This window comes from Triticum aestivum, chromosome 1A, assembly GCF_018294505.1.
Source record: "Triticum aestivum cultivar Chinese Spring chromosome 1A, IWGSC CS RefSeq v2.1, whole genome shotgun sequence".
In the NCBI taxonomy this organism is placed as follows: domain Eukaryota; kingdom Viridiplantae; phylum Streptophyta; class Magnoliopsida; order Poales; family Poaceae; genus Triticum; species Triticum aestivum.
In genome coordinates this window covers 9,984,975-10,009,398 of record NC_057794.1, presented here as the reverse complement: position 1 = coordinate 10,009,398, position 24,424 = coordinate 9,984,975, and the positions used below count along the sequence as shown (strand labels likewise).

At 44.6% G+C, this 24,424-nt stretch overlaps 1 protein-coding gene across 1 annotated transcript; it reads right to left on the bottom strand.

The window, feature by feature from the left end:
- Positions 1–2,827: 2,827 nt before the first annotated feature.
- LOC123066958 (wall-associated receptor kinase 2) lies at positions 2,828–7,908 on the bottom strand. Its single transcript, XM_044489959.1, has 3 exons — positions 7,008–7,908; positions 4,408–4,569; positions 2,828–3,951 (listed from the first exon to the last, which is right to left on the bottom strand). The coding sequence occupies exons 1-3, from the start codon at positions 7,906–7,908 to the stop codon at positions 2,963–2,965; spliced, it is 2,052 nt and encodes a 683-aa protein (XP_044345894.1). The 3' UTR covers positions 2,828–2,962.
- Positions 7,909–24,424: the final 16,516 nt, after the last annotated feature.

The window sequence follows — 24,424 nt, the reverse complement described above, 5'->3', positions numbered from 1 at the left end:
TGGGTCTGTCTGTTTTTGTGTGTGTGTTGGACCTGGCCTGCGGTGGCGTTGTGTTTGTGTGTGGTGTGTTCTGTTGTTATCTTGATACTTTGTGCTTGGTGGTTGCTTTACTTATAAAGCGGGGCGAAAGTCTTTTTCGATAAAGTAAAACATGTCATAAGGTGGGGCACAGAAGAACCCTATGGCAAAGGACTGGCTATAGTATGTACTTTGTGAACAGAGGAGAATGGGACGCATGACAAAACCTCCGTCATAGTGGAAGTTGTGCAGGAGGGAGGCATCATTGTTGATCCAAAGTGTCGCGAGGTTGGCTGTCGGATAGCCAAAGCCTTGTACCATGGAGAGCACGGGTGCTGCAGTTGCAAGCGGGAGGAAGAACAGACTGGCATGACGACCCATGGTGCTTGAAGTTGAACGGAAACGGAGACTGCATGCATGAAAAGCCGATAAGCAACTGATGACATGAGTGCAGGGATGAGCTTGTGGAGGGGAAAGTAGAAATGATACCGAGTCAATGGAGCTTGATCGCTGGAAAGAGGATCTCGGCAGCACGGTGGTGCCAGGGCTCCCACTGATTGATTATCGTCTCCCTCTCACAGTTTAATATTTTGGACTATATGGTAGACATTATCATCTCAGGGGTCTAACTAGTTCCAAAAGTTCACTATCTAGCTCTGTTGGCCCAAGTCATTTTCATGGTAGTTGCTCGCCTGCTGCGCACTATTCCTTATTCAACACAAAACTTGGTGTGGATGTTAACACAAATATTTTCATAAGAAGCTTGATATGTGGTACCAAGGAATATGCCACACAATTCAGAGGTCCCTGATTTGCACTAAAAAACGGCAAGTAAGACATCCAAGAGAGCGGCAGCGTCTTTTCATGTTGTTGTTTTTTAGTTGTCTTTTCATGTAATACACTCCCTCCGTTCCTAAATATAAGTCCTATTACAGATTTCAATTGGGACTATATATGGAGTAAAATGAGTGAATGTACGCTTTAAAATATGCCTATATACATCTGCATGTAGTTCTTATTGAAATCTCTAAAAAGACTTATATATGGTCATCAAGGAAGGAGTAATACTATATTTGCTGCTGGCACAAACCATTGTTGACGGGTTCCTGACTTCCTGTTACTACAACTAACTTGATGGACGGGTTGCCATTTGGGCATAGTGCATGTTGATGATCGTGTTGGCCTGCTGCAGCTGTCTTGCCAGTTTCCTGCCGCCTTGATGGTAAATGGTGTTGCTGGAAGTGCCGTTCTTTCTGCACTTTTCACAGACTTGCCTCGGAGCTGCAATGCAGGCGCATCAGAATTTCTTTCTACCAGGCACCTAGCATGTAAGTTCACATTCCCACTGAGTCCATGTATAAATCTTCTGAGAATTGTCGGGGTCAGAAATTGTGTTTCTGCATGGATCTTTTACTTGTTGAGGAAGGGGTGTGAACAGAAAGAGCAGCCATTTTTTTGTTTGTAAGATGCAAATTATAAGTTCAATTTTCATCCACTATCTTAATTATTCCAATTATCTAGACTGAGGTGGAACCAGATAATTAGGCAAACCCTAATTCAAAGGTATCCATTGTTTTCTTGTCGTGACGAAATAAGTGTGGTATTCAGGGATCATATGTATATTTCCGCTGCAAAAGCATATAGTTTATGAAAAGTAGGATATGGGGTGATGAAATAACCCAATATAACCGTGCAACTGGATTGTTGTTGCTAGAAATTCTCATCAGGTAGACACCTGCACCTGCACAATAGCAATCATCATGAGGTATGTGTTCCACCGGCATTCATCCTTATAAATAGCAACCATCTATGGGCGCCAAATGACAACTCGTTTATTAATTAAATTACTACTGATTGGAAGTCTTGACATCAACTACCAGTAAGATGAATTTTTAGAGTGCTCTCTTGAGGTCAGAAATTTCTAAAGATCAAGTCTTTGTCACTGAAGGAAGAACAACCTTAGATATCCCTAACCTTGTTGTAAACACCTGCGAGAATACTACCTAGAGTAGCATTAGACTTCACTAATTAAGCCTGTACATCTTATCTGGCTTCGAACTAGCTTCAGATGTCCAGGTCCTGAAATGGTCATTCTAGTCGTTTTCGTCATCATATAAAGAAATTGCAGTGGTAAGCATTAGTATTTTCGGTTCATGTCAAGAAACAACGTCAAGGACTTTCAATCAACAGTCCAATTGAGGCTTTTTGTATCGGCTTTTGGACTATGCAGGTGTTGTAGTTTTGATCGTTGGTAGAAAACTCTAGCCTCGCTTATTGCTGCTGTTTCTAACGGAGTTGTTGGTTGAAATCCTGGACTGCACTCGCGGGGACTAAAATTCATTTTATGTCACGAGCTGCTAATCCAATTAACTTTATATTTCTACTGATGATTTGATTGCAATATTATCTTCAATCTTGGATTCTCATGTTGATATATTTTGACCACCTTCTCCGGTGGTAGTTACAATATTAATGCCATTCATTTACTAGGTTATATTCATATAAGTTGCCAGATTATAAGAACTTGGAGGGTCATGGAGCCCAGGCCCTTGCGCATGGGCGTTGGGGCGGATTGTTGTGCCGATCGCCACCAGTCCAGTAGCGAGGACTCGTTGTCTGGTGGGGCGCATGTGATCCATAGCTTTTCACTCAACTATTCTGTTTTGTCATGAATCATAGAGGCAATCCCAAGGCAGGTGTCTCTGCCCAAAGAAAAAACACTACATACTGTACTAGTGATGTACCTAGCCCAGATATTGTTATGGAAGATGATGTTTAAATCCCTATTACAATAAAGTTTAATCGGAAATCAATCCATACATTTGGTCATATGAAATGTAAAGTTACTCACTATAGTAACAACGAATACAACAAAGGTTGACACTAATAGCTACCTATTTTATTCAACTTAACATGCCATTGAAACTCCGGTCCGTAAACAAACCTAAGGATTACGGGACCTATGCAATGTGAGAAGGCGCCCTGCAACATTTGTCATTGATGGTCTTTGATCTGCATCAAGGTTAAGACACTCAAGAGCAATCTCTGCCAACTTGTTAAGAAATCCCAAATCTCCTGTTGTTGCAATTTCCTTATCAAAGAGCTCAGTCATACTCTCCCCTTTTTGTTGACACTCTAGGAAGCTCCTCACTAGGCTATTATTTTCAGAGTCAGTGGCGCTCTTCCTGCTAATGAGCTCTAAGATGACAACACCGAAACTATAGACATCACTTTTGTCGGTCAATCGACCTGATTGTAGGTACACAGGATCCATATAAGACATGTCACCTATGACGTTTCCAGTGTGGTACTTACCTTTTGCAAGCAACCTCGATATCCCAAAATCCGCGATCTTCGGGGAAAAGTTCTCATCCAAGAGTATGTTTGCTGGTTTAACATCACCATGCAGGATTTTGTTATGGATTTGTGAGTGCATATAAGCTAGACCTTGTGCTGACTCTTCAAGAATACTTAGACGTACATCCAAATCGAGAAGCTCCTCGTTGTCAGCACGATAAAGATTGTCCTCCAAGCTTCCTTTGGAGATGAATTCATAGACGAGCATGGGGTTATCCACTTCGAGGCAACAACCTAAAAGCCTTACAATGTTCTTGTGGCTGACTTGAGACAGGATGATGACTTCATTTGGAAATTGCTCCTTTTCTAGCACACTACGACCATTCGGTTTCTTTACTGCGACAGTAGCTCCATCAACGACACCCTTGTAAACTTCACCAAAACCACCTTTACCAATTAGATTGCTACTCTTCAAAATTGGTTTCAGATTGTCCCTTGTGTAAATCTTAATAGTTCTAGCTTTCTCTAATGTAAGCCCACCATTCTTTCGGTAAAAATCTCTGGCCTTCTGCTTCTCTTTGCGAAGAACAAAAAAGAATGCCAGAAATGCCAAGACAAGAATACCACCAATTGCACCTACATGGACAAAGAAACAAGCTTCACTATTGTAATAATCAAAGTTTATGGTCACTAATTAGTTGGCCATGGAACGTAACTATTTTAATAATCAAACTTAATTTTTGAGTTTATGCTTGGTATGAAGCGCAAGCAAATATTTTAAAATGGGTAGCAAGATACTTACAAATTGAATGTAACCGTTCAATTAGGGATCCTAATATATACTATAAGATTGAGGATTATCTTTCTGTTCAGCAGGTAGTTTAAATTGTGGTAAATTCTTGTGACTTGACTTGTGAGCCTCAAACAATACGAATACATATTAGAAAAGAGATAGTTGCAAGAATAATTTAACTAGCTCTGTTTACGTATTTTGGGGCGACTAAGAGAGAACAATTTACATAACTAAATTAGCAAAAGCGATGGCATCAATACATTGAGAAGTAACAGGTGTAGTAGGAGTATGATGTTTACCTATGGAGATTTGTGCTGCAAGTGCGAACTGTTGAGTACATGGTTCTGTTCTTGGGTCATGGCTCCGATAACCTGCAGGACATTCGCATCCGTACCATCCTTGGGTGTCCTTGCATACACCATAGCAAGGATACTTGGCAGGATCTGCACATTCATCTATATCTGTGTCCCGGCCGCAAATTCACAAAATGAATATTATTTAGAACATTGGTCAAGAAGAAACATAGTTTTGTATGTTTTCATCTACTAAGGTTTTTTCAGTCTCAACTGATTTAGAAAATGTGTGATTTCAATTCAATGAAGAAAAAATTAACTATATATGGAAACAAATATACAAATTGCATATTCACCAAATATTGAGATTGTAATCAACTACTACTGCTAGAAATACTGCTCCAACACTGACCGTCCACCAACCACCCGTCAGTGGTGATGCGCAGCACTAACCGATCAGCCATGATCGATGAGTGAGGGCTATGCTACCAAGTCAACAACGACACCACTTTACGACCAGTCAGGTTTTTTTTTAACCAAACGATCAGTCGGGTGACCTGTCAGTGGTGAGTCTTTTGTCCTCTCCATGATGTCCCATCACTCATCTTTCGCTTAGATCGGCCTGTTAGTGGTCATATTTCACCACTAAGAGCATGTTTAACAGATTCCCAATATCTAATAATATTTAGATATGAATGGGGCAAAAACAAGCTTCAACAGGTCTCCAATGCTCAATATTGTTTGGGACGCCCCAAATAATTTAGCCCGACTTCCCAAATATGGAGGCACTTGAGCTTCTTCCAATACTCTCCCAAATAACGTGAGGCCCATATATATGTCAGTTGCTGCTAACTCTATCACCCGACGCTGCCCGTGCCACCGTTGTTGCCGACCACGCCACCACCGCCTTCGCCGGCCACCGGACCACAGAGCGTTGTTGCCGCCATCACAGCCCACCGCAATCACCGTGGCCGCTGCTACCATTGTCAGCACCTGCCGCCACCACCACCTGCCGTCAGAGAGAGAGAGAGAGAGAGAGAGAGAGAGAGAGAGAGATGCGAGGTTGGGTGCACATGGGGTTATTAAGGATTTGCGAAAGCATCCATCCCAATAACACAAAAGTAGTTATTTGAGAGCCTCAACAAGTGATTACTGGAGTAGTTTTATTGAGGATTTGAAGATGCTCAGCCCAAATTAGCCACCAGCCAGTTATGACCACCACCACGCCATTACAACATCACCAACAGTTTCCCTTGTAACGATTCTGGTTTAGGGGGAGTTAGGCCAAAATCCGTGCTCCAATAGTTTCCATAGAACTTAAAAGAAAAATTAGGGGACCAATATAATCAGCCCAACTACCCTTCCATCTAGGGGGAGATGATTCTGTAGAAGTGCATGCTCTAGCCAATGCAACGAAAAGGGCGATCTAATGAAAGAGACTAGGCAACACATTATACGTCAACACTCTCCCTCACGTGTGGCTCCCTCAGGCCTAAACGTGGACCGAAAGTGGGCTGCAATTTAATTGCGCCAGCCGGGTCTTGAACTCAAAACCTCTTGGCTCTGATACCATGTAGAAGTGCGTACTCTAGCCAATACAACCAAAAGACCGATCTGATGAAAGAGACTAGGCAGCACATTATACGTCAACACTCCCCCTCACGTGTCTTCCGGTAAACTTTCCTTTGAATCGTAGCGGGAGCCAACTGCTGAAAATTCAGCCCCCTAGTACGCTCGCCTCCACGCGTTGCTCAGGCGGCGCCGCACTACTTGGATCGCCGATGATGAACTCTGCCGACTCTGCCGCCCCTCTAGTCTAGCCATCGAGTCCGCCGCCCGCCCAACTGGTCCTCGTGGCTCGGGGTGTCTGTCGCGACTCCTGCCCGCAGCGCCCGCCTCTTCGACGTACCTCACGTGGCCGACCAGCTGTTCATCGCCACCTCACCGTGCTGCCCATCTTGCCTCAGCCCACTACGGGCCACCTCACCATGCTGTGGCACTGCCCCGACCATCTAGCCCACCGAACCCTGCTGCCTTGCCCGCCTCGCCCCGCTGCGGGCAGCCCGGGCCAGGTTGATGGTTATCCAGCTGAGCTCAAAGGACCTTGCTGCAATTAAAGTTTTGGTTTGCAATGGCTCGAGGCTGTTTTTCTTATTTCAAGGACCTAAATGTAATTAATTATCTACTTTTGTATGCTAGTTAAGAAAGAAATATGAAGAAAAAACATGTTTTACATGAAAGATATTTATGGGTCATGCTAAAGCACAATACCTAAGTACCTCCCATAAATTAGATCAACACCCCATAAAACCATATATTTAGGGGGAGTTCTTTTACAGGTCTTGTTCTCTTATAACTCCGCGGTCCTTGTCTTTTCTTCCAAACCCTACCCTCCCACCGCCGGCAGCTATTCTTCCTTCCGTTGTCCCCTACCTAAACCTACCTTCAGCCGCCGATCCATTGCTCGTATCTACCTTCTTTGCCGTGACAGGCGAGGGCCGTTTGACCTCTTCACCAATCCGATGCCAGGGTGACAGTCTCCCCACTGCCATGGCGCCCTCTCAAATAAATAAAATTGTAGTCAGACTAAAAGCACGGAAACTTACTGATGCATCCGTCGTCGACGTAAGCGTTGCCCTCGTAGCCTTTGGAGCACTTGCAGTTGTAGCCAGGTCCATTGGTCGAGTTGACGCAGTCGCTGTGGGCGCTGGCGCAGGCGTACTGACCCGTCTTGGCCGCTTGCTTGCATGATAGTATGTCCTCGGAGATGGAATCGTTTACGCGAATGGCCCAGTCCAGCCACACCGGCATGATCTGGTTTGTGTTCATCTTGAGGTCGGACCGCTGGAAGGTGTAGTTGTTCCTGTCAACGAGGAAGGCGTAGTCGCACGGGCTGTAGTCCATCATGGCGGAGTGGTCGTACTCGTGGAAGTTGAAGTAGTAGTCAGTGAGCCCCGGCGGGATGTTGACGTGGCAGCACCCGACGCCGTCGCAGAGGCCGTCCTGCGCGCTGGCCGAGTTGTTGCAGAAGGATACGCACCCAGTCTGGTAGGCGTACTTGTAGTTGCTGCCCTTGGTCGGTTTGCTGAGTGCGAAGCCCAAGGTGTTGCAGCCGACGACGACGAGCATGTTGTGCGTGTTGGAGATGCGGTAGACGCCGTCATTGTTCATCGTTGTCTCTCCATAGTCCCAGTTTTCATAGGTGTCGCTCGGGTCGGAGGCGTTGTAGCACTCCCACCCGATGGGAAGCATCACCTGCGACTCATCTGGATCCAGCGACAGCTTGAGCACCCGGAGGGATGTGCCGGCGAGCACAGGGCCAACGTTGATGCACTCGATCTCGAAGCCCTTGCGGAAGCAGCCGGCGCCGATGCCGAAGGGGTAGGGGATATCAACGCCGCCGCAGCTCGGCTGACACCCACGAGTGGTCGCCGTGGTAGCTGCTGTTGCAGCTGCCGCTGCCCCAAGGAGCAGCAGCAACATTAATGATGTCCACAGTCTCAGCATTGCTGACCGTATGTTGGTCTCCGGCAAGAGTAGTGAGAGTTTTATAAGTAGCCAACCCTCTAAAAGGATGCCCCACGTCTCCATCTCCAGCGAAACAAAAGTCAATAACATGACAAAAGTTTCTCAAGGAACTGTGGCAAATAAAATACAAGGGGTGCGACTCATGACCATGCTACGTCCTTCAATGTACCATCATCCACCAATCACAAATATCGTTCAGACATATATATGATTTTTGTACGGCTAATATATCCCATCAAATACGATAATGTAGCCGTTACATCGTACATGACACATGATAATGTGTACACACTAACTTGACTTATCATGTGTACACACTAACTTGACTTATCATGTGTACACACTAACTTGACTGCTCAATTATTGTAGTTGTTGTGTGTGCACAAATGACTTGCACTACTCCTTGACCGTGATCGCAACCCAATCTAATTAATGCGTTTGGAGCCACACTTTTCATGTGAAGACAAGCACGGATTTGGCCTCATGGCAATAATGCCTCTGCCTGAGTCCATCCTCTATTAAATTATCACTTACGACAATTCAAATTCAGATTCTTTATCATCACCCATAAATCAAATATTGATTGTATACACCATATATTTAATATATCCCATCGAATGGGTTGTGCTATCTTATTTTCTATTGAAATAAAAAGGCAATAATATGGCCATTACAGCATACATGACATATACAAGTTTGTCATGATTATGCATAAACACTTCACTTCTCAAAGTACCGCGAATGCTGTGTATGCACCATATATATGCAAGTTACATTATGAAATGACCTCCACTCCTGCTTAACCCTGGTTGTAACCCAAACTAATTAATGGAGCTGGAGCCACACTTTATCAATCTCAAGATGTTGTGCCAACTCAATATTTCGGAGGTTCTCATAGGGATAGAGTCTGTGTGCGTGTGTTCATAGAGTTGAGTGTATGTACATGTATACGAGCACCTGCATTTGTACTCTGTTATTTTTTTTAAAAAGATCAGATCTATCATAAAGATACACCGCAAGTATAAAACACTTCAACATAATAAAAATTACATCGAGGTTCATGGACCACCGAACAACAATTGCTTATCATAATAAAAAACCTAGAGCTAGCCATTCGTTCCATGTCAAGACAAAAAAGTCTGCCTTTGGTCTCATTGCAACGACGTCTCCTTACGTTCGTCCTCTATTGAATTATTGCTTATGAAAATTTGATTTGTTTACTTTCATGCATTTCACAAAGAAAACAAAATTACACATTCCACCCTTAACTTTATCTGAAGTGTTCAGTGTTCATATCAATACACAAAAACTCATCCAAGAGAATGTTTATCATAAAAGGATCAGCAAGCTCAAGGCATGCTGATGCCTACAGAATGAAAGACGCAATAATATGACAAAAATTTCGCAAGAAACTGTGGCAAAGAAAAGTCAATGGCTAGATCAAACTCTTCATCAAGGAGTGGCCCCACTATCTTGACCATGAAACGTCCTTTAACCAACCAGATCTACAAATCACAAATATCATTGATATACACGGTTTCTTTTTATAGATAATATATCCCATCAAATAGGATAATGTAACCATTACATCGTACATGACACAAGCATGTTCGTCATGATAATGTGTACACACTTAACTGCTCAATTGTTGCAGTTTGTTGCCTATGTACAATATACAAGTTCCATTCTCAAATGACTCACACTCCTCCATGACCTCAATTGCATCCCAAACTAATTAATGCGCCTTGAGCCAGATTTTCCATGTCAAAGCAAGCACAGATTTGGCCTGATTGAAATAATGCCTTTGCCTACGTCCATCCTCTATTAAATTATCACTTATGATAACTCCAACTTTTGTCATCATTCACAATCATATATCGGTAGTATACAACATAGATTTATGCTAGTATATCCCATCGAATGGGTTGTTCCATCTTCTTTTTTCCATTCAAATAAAAATGTAATAATATAGCCACTACAACATACATGGTACAAACATGTTCGTCACGATTATGCGTACACACTTAACTGCTCAAAGTATCGTGGCTGCTGTCTGCATGTCAAAGTATCGTCACCCTGAGTGAGGAATAGTTATTCTTCACCCCTTTCTATTTTACCATCAATGCACCGTAATTTTACATTTCATAAATTTTGACTTATTTCCGACATAAAAAGAGACAGTAAGAAAATATATAATCACCGTAAAAAATATTTTATGTTACGTAAAATTACAAACGTAAAAAGTTAGTGTAAAATGTACATAAACTGCAAATTTTCTTGTCTTACGACCTATACTTTTATTTTTTATGCCAAAATTTACATAGTGAATCAATAGGAATGTAACTATTTGAATTCCAAATGTAATTTAATTATGACGTGATCGTAAGATTACCTCGGGTGGAGAATAATTTATTCTGCATCCTGGGTGATGAATAGTATCACTATATATAAAAAAATTAAAGCTACTAAGCTAGGGCTGCTCCCACGCATTTGAAGTACTTGGTGTGAGTGCATACCAAGCTGACACGTGGCAGTTTTTTTATTTAGTTCCCTACTAGATTGTTTCTTTGGTGTTTGCTACCTTTGCTCCCATGCATTTGAAGTACTTCGTGTGAGTGCGTACCAAGCTAACACGTGGCAGTTTTATTTATTTATTTCGCTACTAGATTTTTTCTTTGGTGTTGGCTATCGTTATTTAACACAGTCTAACGCAGTTGCTCACGTATACATACATACACTCATCCCTAAAAACGCATACACGTGCACCCTACCAAAAATCGTCGAGATACTGAGCCGGTACAAAAACTTGAGATTGACGTAGTCACAACAGACGTTTTCGTAGTCGACAAGAACGTCTCCTGCTACTGAACGAATATCACCAGAGAGTTTGAAATAAATTCAGGAAAATACGAGCACCGGTGCCAACACAGTACAACACATATGCTAAGTTCCACAAACCCATATGAGCTGACATGTGTTGGATACTGAGCTGGTACAATATCTTGAGATTGAAAAAGTCACAACTGGCGTTTTCGTAATCACAGAAACGTCTTCTACCACTGGACGAATATCACTAGAGTCTAAAATAAATTCAGGAAAATGCAAGCACCGTTGGCAACACAGTACAACACGTATGCTCAGTTTCACAAACCCATATGAGCTAAGCCCACACAGTACAACACGTATGCTCAGTTCCACATACCCATATGAGCTGACATGTGTTGGCTTTTAAATTAGGTCACTACTGGTTTTTTCAACAACCAATATGAGATGGATGCACTAACTGCAGCCACCCCTTCCGCCCCGGCTTCTCCGCAAGAACCAACAACTCGAGACCTCCTCTTGGTCGGTCCGATCCCTCCGCCCGTCATCGTCAGTCAGCAGGCAGCAACTGACACCACCTTGGCCTCCGCTCACGACTCATCAGTCTCCAATGTCTTCTCCTTCCTCGCCGTCAACACCTATGAGCCGGTCTCTCCTACCGGGATCATTTTGGGTAATGACCAACATTGACTCTCCTCTTCGCCAATCAATCAAATCAAAACTATATTACACATCACTCTCATCTTCGCCAATCAATCAATCTAAACTATATTACACATACTTACTGCAACTGTTCACGCGGGGCTCTTATCACTTATTATTGATTGTTAGCGGATGCCCCAGATGGAGATGTCAAGTATTTACAACTGTGCCGGTTCACTGGACATTGCAAAGTTCCCTGTGTACATCCCTTGATGTTGCGTAAGTATGGTGGGACTGCTTTGAAAGACTTGGCAATCTGTTCAAAGCTAAGGGTGCATATCCATATTTCAGTGAACTGAAAGCACTGCGTGATGGACTGGATGGCCTCGCTTCTCTTCAGCATCAGGTAAACTTCCAATCCCTTGACATCTACTAGCATGTACCCGCGCGGCGGCACGCCGCGCCTCGTCGATACATTGTGTTTATATATGTTACTTTTGATAGTTGAGGTTACAATCATAAAAGAAGAAGCTAGAAATGACACATTTATCATCACCGTGCATATGTATTAGTGTTAAGTTTTGTATATATGTTGCTTTTGTCTTGTTTTATAAACTTAAACTTAAAATGAAAATCTTTGGGTCCATATGTTAGTATGAAAAAGGCAAAACATGCATAAAAGCAAATTCATAAGTTTGTAATGAAAAAAAATGGCAAGACATGATAAAAGCAAATTGAGGACGATACACTAATTATTAGCATGAGTGCTACATCTTACAAAGTCCAAAATACACATCGACACTTTCTTAATTAGACTAAACACATTTCATTTATTCATGACAGCGCAGCTTCCTGCCTGTGATGAACTTCTATAGATCTTTTGCAAATTGGTGCATATCTTTGCCAGGATCTTAATCTGTCTTGTGAATTTATTTTGCTAGGATCTTAGTCTGTCTTGTGAATTTACTTTCCTAGGCGGTTACATGTTGAACTGTCATTGGTTGGTGTGTGCCTTCTCTTGCATTGGAAAAAGGTTTCTCTTTGTGACTTCAAATGTGTGATAGTTATGATTGATAATCAGGTGATGCTATAGTGAGCACAACCTTGAACCGCTCACGATCGGAGGCGGGAAGAAGCATGGCCAGACGCAATGGGGCCGCTATCCTATGACGTGTTTAAAGATCAAACAGAAATCATCATTGGAAGAGAAAGACATGCTCCGTTCGATATTGTGCCCCGTCGGCCCAATGCACGTGCATGTGCCATGCACGCAAGCGCGCATGTACACCACGGGGTGCACCTATCAGCACCAGGCGCATGTTCGGGGGACCCTAGCAATAACGCACACACACAAACCAACGTGGATGGGCCATGCAACCAATGGCCGCCGCCGAGCCACTGCTATGGCCTCTTTCAATAAGATGTGCCCTAGCCTATTCCATCTCTTCTGGGAGTAAGACATGTTCTCTACCATTTTCCATGTTGCAAGATGTATCAGGCATGCCAATAAAAAATGCATCCTATGCAACTCGCTTATGTGCACAACTTACCTTTTCTAACTAAAAAGTAATGACTTCAAACTTATGCTCATAAAACTCTTAATTTTAGAAGTGAATCTATCACACAAAATAAAAATATCATATATAATCATAGCTCATTTATGAGGAATTAACAAAAGAAACAACGAAATACCAGGCTCTACATCAGACAAACAGCCAATAGCAGGAACAACATCACGTCCACATGACTCCGCCGCGCAAAATGGGACCTCTGCCAATGTAAAACAAACTGCGCAAATAAGTGCGCGGACAAACAGCAGCCACCTATAAAATTCAGCCAAACTAAATGCACAAACCGAGAGTAGAATCAATGGGCCGCTTGCCCAGCCGGATCTCCTCCCTACGCCACCTAGCAGAAGCATCACTATCTAACTCCAACAACGAAACAGAACAATTAGTCCACATTAACAGGCAAAACACGAATGGACGGAAAGAAAAGAGAACTCAAACCAGATTGCGCCAGAACATCCACCGAAACAGGAGATCGCCCAGAAGAATCACGCACAGGAGGCGAAGGACGCATAGAGCGACCAAACCGAGACGGCGAGCCAAGATGAGAAGATGAAACACCTCGCAAGACAATGGCCCGATCCGCCGAAACAGCAGGAACACCACCACGGGCCGAACCACCTCGCCGATCAACTGTAGACGCCCGCGAGCGAGAAAGCCGGCCAGAACGACGCGGACCATTACAAGAAGAAACCATCGAAGCAGGTATAAGACGCAACTGGAAACCACAAGTACTACCGAAAGAAGCAAAGGAACCTATTTATAGCCTCGCACAAGAGGGAGGAAAGCAAAAAATCTCTGGAAGACACGAGAGAGCCCGCACCGATCAGCAACACCCTGAAGCAACGTCGACAGCGGCACCGCTAGCACCGTGTGGACAGGGTCACCGAGGTATGGAAAGCGGCACTGCTCCCTGACAAAGAACAACGGCCCACACATCACACATGCAGCAGCAGCACGTAAGCCCTACACGCACGCGACGCAACAGCCCGCGCATGCAGGAAGCACGCCGCACACAGCGCGAATGCGCGGCAGCAGTGCGCACGGCAAGAGAGCGACCGCGCTGATATACCAGAGGCAACAGATCCCCACGGCGACCTCACGGGCCGGAAACGGCGGGGTGCCGAAGAAATACGCAAGGTCGACGCGACGGCTGCGAGCTCAAGATGCATCCGGGCTGGGTGAGCTTAGGTGGAGAACAACACATCATGGTCTCACCAAGGCGAGGACGGCGCGCCGCCGCGGCCGGAGTTCCGCATCCCGGACGGACACGACCTCGGCTCTCCTTCATGCGCCATCGTCTCTAGATCAAGGTTTTGGTTACCGGTCGAAATTTCGAGATTTACCATGGTTACCGCGTATTTTCGTGCCCCTCGGTAAATCCACGTACCAAGCAAAAAATACCAGTTATTTGAATTTTTTGAATTTAAACACTCAATTTATAGTAAAGTACATAAAATCTAATTAATACCATGAGAGTTGGTTTTGGCTTGTTGGTCGGAACCTAGTTCCTGTTTTGAGAGGTCTTTGGTTGAAATGTTCGTTCATTAACTTATTTGAATTCAAAATTCAACTATAAAATTCGTTCGGAATATTCTCGGTATTTTTCGGTATTTCTCGGTAACCGTGGTAACCGCGTTTTCCAGTCCCCCTCGGTAAAAATGCCTCATTCGGTAACCAAAACCTTGCTCTAGATATGGCCATATGGGTCCGGTGCCAAAGGGAACATGGGGCCGGCAATAGGCTGGCTCTGATGAGGCATGAGCCGGCGAGGTGGAGCAGGAGCGTGTCGCAGCTCTGCCCATGTTGTCGGCAGCCATGGCATTCAACATATTCAGATCGAAGAGCATCCACCATTGGTCCCGGGATCAATTAATGAGCCTCGCTCCTGGCCCAACACCATTGGTCCCGGTTGGTGGCTTGAACCGGGATCAAAGGCCCCTTTGGTCCCGGTTCAAGCCACCAACCGGGACCAATGAGGTGCCTATATATACCCCCTCGCGTAAGAGCAGAGCACACTGCTCTGTTTTTTCTGGCCGAGGGGGAGAGGGCTTGGTGGTGCTCTAGCTCACCTCCTATGCACACAAGATGTTCGATGGAATGCCCGAGCCACACTACTTAAGCTTTCTCCTCTCCAAGCTCGACCTCCAAGCTCCATTTTTCTCAATATTTGTCTAGGTTTAGCGGTCCGTCACGCCCCGTCCCCGTCTTCACCGCCGTCGATCACCCGCGCCGAGCTCATCGCCGGCACCACCGTGGTGAGCCTCTTATTCTTATCTTCTTTCTGAAAGGAAAAATATTCTTACTTGTATGTTTACATAGATACTTGTATTATTTTCTTACTTTTATTATTGCATCTTATATAGTGCGATGGTTTTGGTATCCGCCCCCGTCGGCCCTCGTCCTGTCTATGATTCGGATGTGGTATATATTATCTTTATAACTATTGGTTCATTTATTGTTTATGAAAATTATGCCGACCAATGTGACATAGATTTTATTTATCTAGGAGGTATGTGAACCGGAAATTCCAACCAACCCTATTGTCGAGAGGTTAAATTTAGTTGAAGAAGAAAACAATTTCTTGAAGGAAAAAATAAAAAAAATTGAGGAGGAGAAGATGATATTGGAGTTGCATGTTGCGGATGTCATCGATGATCACAAGATCAAGATGGATGCAATGCGCTTGATGATTAGAAAGATTAGAAAATGTGCCATTCATACCGAGGCTTGGTATCATTATGCCGTTGGATCAATTGTTACCTTGGTTGCAATTATGATCACATTTGTTTTCGCATTGAAATGTTTTACATAGTTTCAATGTATGGTTTAATTAATTAGATGCTCTGGAGAGCTATATGTTGTTAGATGAGAACTATGTATGTACTTTGGTTTTAATGTGATGATGAACTTCTATTAATTTGGTCACTTAATTATCTATTCATGATGTTCTGTAATAGTTTTTGACACACTTAATTATATATAATACACGCAGATGAATCGGCAATGAATGTACGGTGACAGACACACCTCCGAGTACATTAAGGGCGTGCATGAGTTTCTCGATGCGGCTGAGGTAAACAAGCAGAATGGTTTTATGTGTTGTCCATGCATTAAATGTGGGAATACAATGTCTTACTCTAACCGGAAAATCCTTCACTCCCACCTGCTTTACAAGGGTTTCATGCCACACTATAATGTTTGGACGAGGCACGGAGAAATAGGGGTTATGATGAAAGACGGCGAAGAAGAAGAGTACGATGAAAACTATGTGCCCCTGAATACGGTGATGCTGCAACGGGGGGAGTTGGTGAAGATCAAGAGGAACCAGACGATGTGCCCAATGATGCTGCAACGGGGGAAGCTGGTGAAGATCAATAGGAACCAGACGATGTGCCCGATGATGATGATCTCCCCCGGGTCATTGTCGATGCAAGGACGCAATGCGAAAGTGAAAAGGAGAAGCTGAAATTCGATCGCATGTTAGAGGATCACAAAAAAGGGTTGTACCCCAATTGCGAAGATGGCAACACAAAGCTCGGTACCGTACTGGAATTGTTGCAGTGGAAGGCAGAGAATGTTGTGCCTGACAAAGGATTTGAGAAGCTACTGAAAATATTGAAGAAGAAGCTTCCAAAGGATAACGAATTGCCTGACAGTACATACATAGCAAAGAAGGTCGTATGCCCTCTAGGATTGGAGGTGGAGAAGATACATGCATGCCCTAATGACTGCATCCTCTACCGCGGTGCATACAAGGATCTGAACGCATGCCCGGTATGCGGTGCATTACGGTATAAGATCAGACGAGATGACCCTGGTGATGTTGATGGCGAGCCCCCCAGGAAGAGGGTTCCTGCGAAGGTGATGTGGTATGCTCCTATAATACCACGGTTGAAACGTCTGTTCAGAAATGAAGAGCATGCCAAGTTAATGCGATGGCACAGTGAGGACCGTAAGAAAGACGGGAAGTTGAGAGCACCCGCTCACGGGTTGCAGTGAAGAAAAATTGAGAGAAAGTATTGGGGTGAGTTTGCAAGGGACCCAAGGAACGTATGGTTTGCTTTAAGCGCGAATGGCATTAATCCTTTCGGGCAGTAGAGTAGCAATCACAACACCTGGCCCATGACTCTATGTATGTATAATCTTCCTCCTTGGATGTGCATGAAGCGGAAGTTCATTATGATGCCAGTTCTCATTCAAGGCCCTAAGCAACCCGGCAACGACATTGATGTGTACCTAAGGCCATTAGTTGAAGAACTTTTACAGCTGTGGAATGGAAACAGTGTACGTACGTGGGATGAGCACAGACAGGAGGAATTTAACCTAAAGGCGTTGCTGTTCGTGACCATCAACGATTGGCCCGCTCTCAGTAACCTTTCAGGACACACAAACAAAGGATACCACGCATGCATGCACTATTTAGATGACACTGAAAGTATATACCTGGACAAATGCAGGAAGAATGTGTACCTGGGCCATCGTTGATTTCTTCCGACCAACCATCAATGTCGAAAAAAAGGCAAGCATTTCAAAGGCGAGGCAAATCATCGGAAGAAGCCTGCCATGTGTACCGGTGATCATGTACTTGCTATGATAAATGATTTACACGTAATCTTTGGAAAGGGTCCCGACGCACTAGCTGTTCCGAATGACGCTGAGGGACACGCACCCATGTGGAAGAAGAAATCTATATTTTGGGACCTACCCTACTGGAAAGACCTAGAGGTCCACTCTTCAATCAACGTGATGCACGTGACAAAGAACCTTTGCATGAACCTGCTAGGCTTCTTGGGCGTGTATGGAAAGACAAAAGATACACCTGAGGCACGGGAGGACCTGCAACGTTTGCCCGAAAAAGACGGCATGCCTCCGAAGCAGTATGAAGGTCCTGCCAGCTACGCTCTTACGAAAGAAGAGAAAAAAATCTTCTTTGAATGCCTGCTCAGTATGAAGGTCCCGACTGGCTTCTCGTCGAATATAAATGGAATAATAAATATGCCAGAGAAAAAGATCCAGAACCTAAAGTCTCATGACTGCCACGTGATTATGATGCAACTGCTTCCGGTTGCATTGAGGGGGCTTCTACCGGAAAACGTTCGATTAGCCATTGTGAAGCTATGTGCATTCCTCAATGCAATCTCTCAGAAGGTGATCGATCCAGAAATCGTACCAAGGCTAAAGAGTGATGTGGCGCAATGTCTTGTCAGTTTCGAGCTGGTGTTCCCAACATCCTTCTTCAATATCATGACGCACGTCCTAGTTCATCTAGTCGACGAGATTGTCATTCTGGGGCCCGTATTTCTACGCAATATGTTCCCCTTTGAGAGGTTCATGGGAGTCCTAAAGAATTATGTCCATAACCGCGCTAGGTCAGAAGGAAGCATCTCCATGGGCCATCAAACAGAGGATGTCATCGGGTTTTGTGTTGACTTCATTCCTGGCCTTAATAAGATAGGTCTCCCTAAATCGCGGTATGAGGGGAGACTGACTGGAAAAGGCACTCTTGGAAGGGACTCAATAATATGCAGGGACGGATATTCTTGGTCTCAAGCACACTACACAGTTCTACAGAACTCTACCTTGGTGACCCCATATGTCGATGAACACAAGAACAGTCTGCGCTCCAAACACCCGGAGCAGTGCGACGACTGGATTATATGTGAACACATCAGGACTTCCAGCAGTTGGTTGGAAACACGTCTCAGAGGTGACAACACTGTTTGTGTTGAGCTGTACTTGTTGTCTAGGCGACCATCTTTGACTGTATTGATTTGCAAAGGATACGAGATAAATGGAAATACATTTTACACGATTGACCAAGATCAAAAGAGCACGAACCAAAATAGCGGTGTCCGCTTTGATGTAACAACCGAGAGGGGAAAGGACACATATTATGATTACATAGTGGACATATGAGAACTTGACTACGAACATGATTTTAAGGTCCTTTTGTTTAAGTGCAAATGAGTCAATCTGTCAGGAGGCGGGGTACAGGTAGACCCACAGTACGGAATGACAACAGTGGATCTGAAAAATATTGGGTACACTGACGAACCGTTCGTCCTAGCCAATGATGTGGCACAGGTTATCTATGTGAAGGACATGTCTACCAGACCGAGAAAAAGAAAAGATAAGGAAGCGAATACATCATACGATGAGCCAAAGCGCCACATAGTTCTTTCAGGAAAAAGGGACATCCTGGGAGTGGAGGGCAAGACAGACATGTCTAAAGATTATGAAAAGTTTCATGAAATTTCTCCCTTCAAAGTCAAGGCTGACCCAAGCATCCTGATAAACGATGAAGATTATCCATGGTTATGGCGCAATAAGAAAATGACACAAGCGAAGAAAAAGTGAAGAATTTCTCCCGCAACTATTATGATGATACCATGGCAACTTTGTAACAGACGAGTATGATACCATTGTCCGTTTTGTACATGCACATGCTATGCCAACTTTTTCAGAGGATGAAATGCTTTAATGTCTTATGGTTTGGCCCTCGTAATACCATTAATCCCGGTTTGCTCCTTGTCAATTATGTTCTCACCAAGAACACTTTCAAGAGGGCAGCCACGTGGGCCATTGGTCCCGGTTCGTCTGGACCTTTTGGTCCCGGTTCCACGCACGAACCGGGACCAATGCGCCTCGCCCCTGGCCCATGACCATTAGTCCTGGTTTGTGCCACAAACCGGGACTAAAGGTTTGGTCCTCGTTGCGCTCAGAGTTTAGTCCCACCTCGCCAACCGAAGGGCGCTCACACCGGTTTATAAGCCCGTCCCTCTCTGCCTTGTTGAGCTCCTCTCAAAGTGAAAATAGATGCCCCAACACAGGGAATTTGACCTAAATTCATAGTGAATTTCTCTGAAATTCATAGAAATTGATTATGGATTTAGGTCGAATTTTCTCTATAGGTGCATCGATGTTCATTTTTTTAGTAAAGTTAATCACAAACTTGTGATTCACACAAATTTCAAAGAATTCAAAATTTAACTATTCAAATTTGAAAACTAATGGCACTAACAGAAAGTTTATAATTTTGCTGACCTCAAAGTAAAAATAATTAAAAATAAAGCAAAAAACAAAAGAAAATAAATAATGCATAAAACAAAACAAAAAAACTGGGAAAAAATAAAAATAACAACAATAAGTATTTTGTTGTAAGTAGAAACAAAATAAAATAAATAAAGCAACAAAGAAAACAAAAAAACAAAAAAAAGTGTTTTCAAATTTGAAAACTAATGGCACTAACAGAAAGTTTATAATTTTTCTAAAACTAAAAGCAAAAAAGAATCAAAAAATAAAGAAAAAACAAAAGAAAATAAATAATGCAGAAAACAAAATAAAAAAACTAGAAAAAATAAAAATAGCAACAATAAGTATTTTGTTGTAAGTAGAAACAAAATAAAATAAATAAAGCAACAAAGAAAACAAAAAAAGTGTTTTCAAATTTGAAAACTAATGGCACTAACAGAAAGTTTATAATTTTTCTAAAATTAAAAGCAAAAAGAATTAAAAAATAAAGCAAAAAATAAAAGAAAATAAATAATGCAGAAAACAAAACAAAAAAACTAGAAAAAATAGCAACAATAAGTATTTCGTTGTAAGTAGAAACAAAATAAAATAAATAAAGCAACAATGAAAAAAACAAAAAAGTGCCACCTACTGGGCCCCCACGGCCTGAATACGACTAGAAACCCTACCATGGGCCAGGATTCAAGCCCGCAGGAGGCCCAGTAGGCCCACATGCACACAGCGCAGGGTTAGGCCCGAAAGCCTGCATTTGAGAGGAGCTCGAGAGGGAAGGCGCAGCAGCGCTTATAAACCACTCTCAAGCTCTCTCAGCTAGCGAGGTGGGACTAAAGTTTTGGCGCGGGGCAGTACAAGGCCTTTGGTCCCGGTTGGTGGCACCAACCGGGACTAAAGGGGGGCATTGGTCCCGGTTCGTGGCACCAACCGGGACCAATGCCCGCCTTTTGTCCCGGTTGGTGCCACAAACCGGGACCAAAGACCGCCGCTTCCCGTCCTTTGGGCTGCTGAAAAAGGCCTTTGGTCCCGGTTGGTGGCACCAACCGGGACTAATGCCCACCTTTAGTCCCGGTTGATGCCACGAATCGGGACTAAAGACTTTGCTATATAAGTTCACACTTAGGAAAATTTCACTCCCATCTCCCAGTTGCCGCCCCGACGACGCCGACGCCGCCAGGCTGCCCCGACGCCGCCCGCCGCCCTCGCCGTCGTCGTCGCCTCACCCGTGCCCGTCGTCGCCATCGCCCGCGCCCTCGCTGTCGCCCGTCGTTACCCACGCCCTCGCGGTCTCCCGCGCCCCTGCCCCGACGCGCGCCGCCCCGGCCCGCCCCTGCCCGCCCTCGTCGCCGTCGCCCGCGCCCCTGCCCCGACGCGCCGCCCCGGCCCTCCCTCGCCGTCTTTCGCGCCCCTGCCCTGACGCGCGCCGCCCCGGCCCGCCCTCGTCGTTGCCGCGCCGTCGCCCTACCTCGTCCTTCGTCGTCGTTGCCCCCTACCCCGAGCGCGCGGCCACTGCCCCGTCACCATCCTCGCCGCCGACCCCGCGGTCCTCCTCACCTTGGTCCGGCCGCCGGCGCCCTCCCTAGCTTTTTTTCCATATATATGCTTGTTTTTTTTCATATATATGCTTGTTTTATATATATATGATGATATATATGCTTGTTATCATAATTGATTTTGTTCATATATATATGTAATGATTTTTTATAGAATATGATGTTTTTTTCATAGACACATATATGATGTATGCACGGATGTGGATGAAATATGATGTTTTTTTGTTCATAGAACATGATGTTTTTTTTATTCACAGATTTTTTTTGTTCATGAGAGAGGCGGGGACGTTGACGGATCATAGATGTATTTTTTCAGAATTTTCTATCGTGCATAGATGGATTTTAGACCGCGGGAGCACCCCCTCCCTATCATTGCAAAATTTGCTAAGTGATATTAAGAAGGAAGGAAAAGAAGGATAGGAAAGAAGAAAATAAGAAGAGGAAAGAAAGAAGAAGACGAGAAAAAGAAGAGCAGAAATAAATAAGAAGAAGAAAAAAGAAGAAAAAGAAGAGGAGAAGAAGAAAGGAATAGAGGAGAAGAAGAGAAAATAGAATATCTATTTTCTCTTCTTCTCCTCTTTTTTTTCTTCTTTTTTTTCTTCGATCTTCTCCTCTAGCTATTCCTTTCTTCTTCTCCTCTTTTTATGTCTTCTTCGTTTTCTTATGTTTTATCGGGTCTGTCGTCGTCGATATACCCCTCCCGATAACTTCAACACGAGGGGGGGGGTCGATATACCCCTTCCCGATAATATTATTTTCCCATTTACGTATGTCGTGTCGATATAAACTCCCGATAACTTCAACACGTGGGGGGAGGGGTCGATATACCCCCTCCCGATAACTTCAACACGAGGGGGTCGATATACCCCCTCCCGATAACTTCAACACGTGGGGGGGGTCGATATACCCCCTCCCCGATAACTTCAACACGTGGGGGGTCGATATACCCCCCTCCCCGATAACTTCAACACGTGGGGGGGTCGATATACCCCCTCCCTGTTGGGGAACGTAGCAGAAATTCAAAATTTTCCTATGTGTCACCAAGATCTATCTATGGAGAAACCAGCAACGAGGGAAGGAGAGTGCATCTACATACCCTTGTAGATCGCTAAGCGGAAGCGTTCAAGTGAACGGGGGTGATGGATTCGTACTCGTCGTGATCCAAATCACCGGAGATCCTAGTGCCGAATGGACGGCACCTCCGCGTTCAACACACGTACAGCCTAGTGACGTCTCCCATGCCTTGATCCAGCAAGGAGAGAGGGAGAGGTTGAGGAAGACTCCATCTAGCAGCAGCACAACGGCGTGGTGATGGTGGAGGAGCGTGGTGATCCAGCAGGGCTTCGCCAAGCACTACGAGAGACGAGGAGAAAGAGAGGTAGGGCTGCGCCAACAAGAGGAGAGGAACTCTTGTGTGTTGGGCAGCCCAAACCTTAACTATATATAGGGGGAGGGGAGGGGCTGTGCCCCCACCTAGGTTCCCTCCCTAGGGGTGGCGGCAGCCCCCTAGATCCCATCTAGGGGCGGCCAAGGGGAGGGGAGAGGGGGAGGCGCACCAGGGTGGGCCTTAGGGCCCATCTTCCCTAGGGTTTGCCCCCTTCCCCTCTTCCTTGCGCCTTGGGCCTTGGTGGGGGGCGCACCAGCCCACCTGGGGCTGGTCCCCTCCCACACTTGGCCCATGCAGCCCTCCGGGGCTTGTGGCCTCACTTGGTGGACCCCCGGGACCCTCCCGGTGGTCCCGGTACGTTACCGATAAAACCCGAAACTTTTCCGGTGACCAAAACAGGACTTCCCATATATAAATCTTTACCTCCGGACCATTCCGGAACTCCTCGTGACGTCCGGGATCTCATCCGGGACTCCAAACAACATTCGGTAACCACATACAAACTTCCTTTATAACCCTAGCGTCATCGAACCTTAAGTGTGTAGACCCTACGGGTTCGAGAACCATGCAGACATGACTGAGACATTCTCCGGTCAATAACCAACAGCTGGATCTGGATACCCATGTTGGTTCCCACATGTTCCACGATGATCTCATCGGATGAACCACGATGTCGAGGATTCGATCAATCCCGTATTCAATTCCCTTTGTCTAGCGGTATTGTACTTTCCCGAGATTCGATCATCGGTATCCCGATACCTTGTTCAATCTCGTTACCGGCAAGTCTCTTTTACTCGTTCCGTAACACATCATCCCGTGATCAACTCCTTGGTCACATTGTGCACATTATGATGATGTCCTACCGAGTGGGCCCAGAGATACCTCTCCGTTTACACGGAGTGACAAATCCCAATCTTGATTCGTGCCAACCCAACAGATACTTTCGGAGATACCTATAGTGTACCTTTATAGCACCCAGTTATGTTGTGACGTTTGGCACACCCAAAGCACTCCTACGGTATCCGGTAGTTGCACAATCTCATGGTCTAAGGAAATGATACTTGACATTAGAAAAGCTTTAGCATATGAACTACATGATCTTGTGCTAGGCTTAGGATTGGGTCTTGTCCATCACATCATTCTCCTAATGATGTGATCCCGTTATCAATGACATTCAATGTCCATGGTCAGGAAACTGTAACCATCTATTGATCAACGAGCTAGTCAACTAGAGGCTTACTAGGGACATGGTGTTGTCTATGTATCCACACATGTATCTGAGTTTCCTATCAATACAATTCTAGCATGGATAATAAACAATTATCATGAACAAGGAAATATAATAATAATCAATTTATTATTGCCTCTAGGGCGTATTTCCAACAGTCTCCCACTTGCACTAGAGTCAATAATCCAGCTCACATTGATATGTGATAAACACTCAAGGTCACATCCCCATGTGACTAACACCCAAAGAGTTTACTAGAGTCAAT